Genomic DNA, 2183 nt, shown 5'->3' with positions numbered 1-2183 from the left:
CGCGTTCTGGCGAGCGGGGCGGGAGGGGGCGGGTGGGGGGCGGAGGCTGCGGGGAAGCAAGGACTGGCCGGCGCAGGGCCCTGGGAGCTCAGTTCCAAGGAGGAGCGCGGCACCGTGGGCTGGGGGTGGGGGCAATGGTGAGGACGCAGCACCCAGGAACGGAAGCAGTGGAGGCGCGCACTGCACAGTGGGGAGTGACAGGGGCATTTGCTCCGGGACCTGGTTCAACCCCCTCTGGCTTTAAACAGCGCTGCTCGGGTAGACACCGTTTTATATGAAGGCACAGCTACATGCATCCCTTCCTCCAAATCCCCCTTCCCCCGAAAAAGAGGTGATTCTAAAAACTGTAGTTTCCCTGCGAACTTGGCCTCACACGGCCGGGGCAGCCCTTGGTTATACCGGGGAGGAAAGGAGGGAGGGGCGCGTTGGAGACTTCCTTTCCTGCCTCCTCTCTGGGCGGGAAGGAGGCTCTCAGCCACACTCCAGAAGCGGCTGTCCGGGCCTTGACCTCACGGGTCGTCCCTGGCCCAGGGCCAGGGGTACCAGTTGGTCAGAAGCTGGTATTTGGTACCAGAAGCACTTACGGTCGTGTCCAATCTCCGTATGTGGATAAACCCACAGCTGTCTCAGAACTGTTACCGTTCCTCCCTGTCGCTCCTATTGGTTTGGGGGCTTGTGGCTTTCTAATAAAATCTGTCGATGTTCCTTTTTCAACAGTATGAGCAAGCTTTGTAGACTATCAGAATAGAACCACTTGTGGATTGGAATAACCTAAAACTGTCGACTTTAGGTGCGGGTGTTTTTTAAGTTACTTTAAAGTAGAATTTCCCTCCCTTCCCATTCTTTCCATCTCTGAGCACAAAGTGATTTGATTTCTTACCTGACTGGGAGCAGTCATTTCGGTACCTGAGGGTTTGACAGAACTCAAAGGATGTTGCTGTGAATATAGTTTTGGTTATTTGGGGAGTTCTGTTGGCTTTTTAGTTTTTTCTTTCTTGGATGTGTAAATATCAGTAATGAGGTAAGTGCGGGCTGCGGAGCTGTTTGCTCACGTGACTGCCAGTCCTACCCCCTCACGCCCCAGTCTAAGCCGGGTTTCTTCTATATTGGTTTCTTTTTGCCAGTTTAACACAAATGACAAACTCCTCCGTGCTTCCTGTCTCCCGCAAACCGCCTGGGCGCTACCGGAGTTGCAATATGGGCTTCACGGCGTCTGCACGTAACATCCCGCCTCTGATCGCTGCCCCTTGCAGAGAGTGTATCATCTGTTTTATTTTTGTAAAAAGAAAAAAGTGCTAAATAATATTTATTACTTGTTTGGTTGCAAAAAAATGAAATAAATGATCGAGTGTTGAGATTTTAAATAAAATTTAAAGTAAGTCCGGTGTTTTCCAGCCTTGTGGGTGGGAGGAGGTGCGGGGAGCCGCCTGGGGAAGGGGGTGCAGGATTCCATCTCTTTGGGCCGGATTTGGGGACCGTTCTGCTGGTTTTGCCCTGGAGAAAGATAAAAGGGCTGTTTGCCTGTTTTCCTCCCCCGTAACAAACATACATTCTCTTTAAAACACGTTCTGAGCACATCCTCTGGGTGCCTCTCACAACTCACTTGTTTTTATTTTTATTTTCTAACGCCTAATCCGGAACTCCTTTTCCCTTTGGTTGAGGATTATGTTAATTGAAAGTGAAAATTTCCCTCCCTGCTCGCGGAACTTTGGGCCTCCGGAGTGAGGCCCGTGCCTTTGACTGGGGGGTCCGGGTGCTCAGGTCTCCTGTCCTGCCGCGATTCCATTTGCTCTCTGCAGAGGTGGTCGCCCACCCGCATCCAGCTCGGGGCTTCAGCTGAGGACCAGCCACGTGAGGCCACCCCCGCGACCGGCATCGCCACGGTGTTCCCGGCAGAGCGCTGCGGGAGTGTTTGGCGCGGGATCCGCTAACCCTTCACTCCCTTCCCTGCGCTGTGCACGACCCTGCCCCGGCGCCCACCCCGGCCTTGAACTGCAATATGTCAGGTGCTGGGAACTGCCCGCGGGGAGCAAGACTGTTGCGAGCCGCTCTTTGGCCTTGTGCTCTTCCCCCAGGGCCACCTCTGTTTTGTCGCTGCTACTGGGGTCCTCACAATCCAAAACTGCAGTACAAATTTAGGACGTGGCTCTTAAGAGAGATTCTGGGTAAAAGTTAAAAAGCTT

The 2183-nt window shown here is 53.3% G+C and overlaps 1 protein-coding gene across 1 annotated transcript in view; it reads left to right on the top strand.

Annotated features, from left to right (window-relative positions):
* OLIG2 (oligodendrocyte transcription factor 2) overlaps window positions 1–1931 on the top strand; it is a 4004-nt gene extending 2073 nt beyond the window's left edge. The window contains exons 3-4 of the mRNA XM_007447426.1: window positions 1060–1083; window positions 1800–1931. Of these exons, the coding sequence (XP_007447488.1) occupies window positions 1060–1083; window positions 1800–1931 (156 nt within the window). The remainder of the gene's footprint in view (window positions 1–1059; window positions 1084–1799) is intronic.
* The last annotated feature ends 252 nt before the right edge of the window (window positions 1932–2183 follow it).

The sequence above is a fragment of the Lipotes vexillifer genome, unplaced genomic scaffold, assembly GCF_000442215.2.
Source record: "Lipotes vexillifer unplaced genomic scaffold, Lipotes_vexillifer_v1.1 scaffold689, whole genome shotgun sequence".
NCBI classification, from domain to species: Eukaryota; Metazoa; Chordata; class Mammalia; order Artiodactyla; family Lipotidae; genus Lipotes; species Lipotes vexillifer.
Note: the sequence above shows the minus strand (reverse complement) of the source record. Positions and strands in the feature narration are given on the sequence as shown.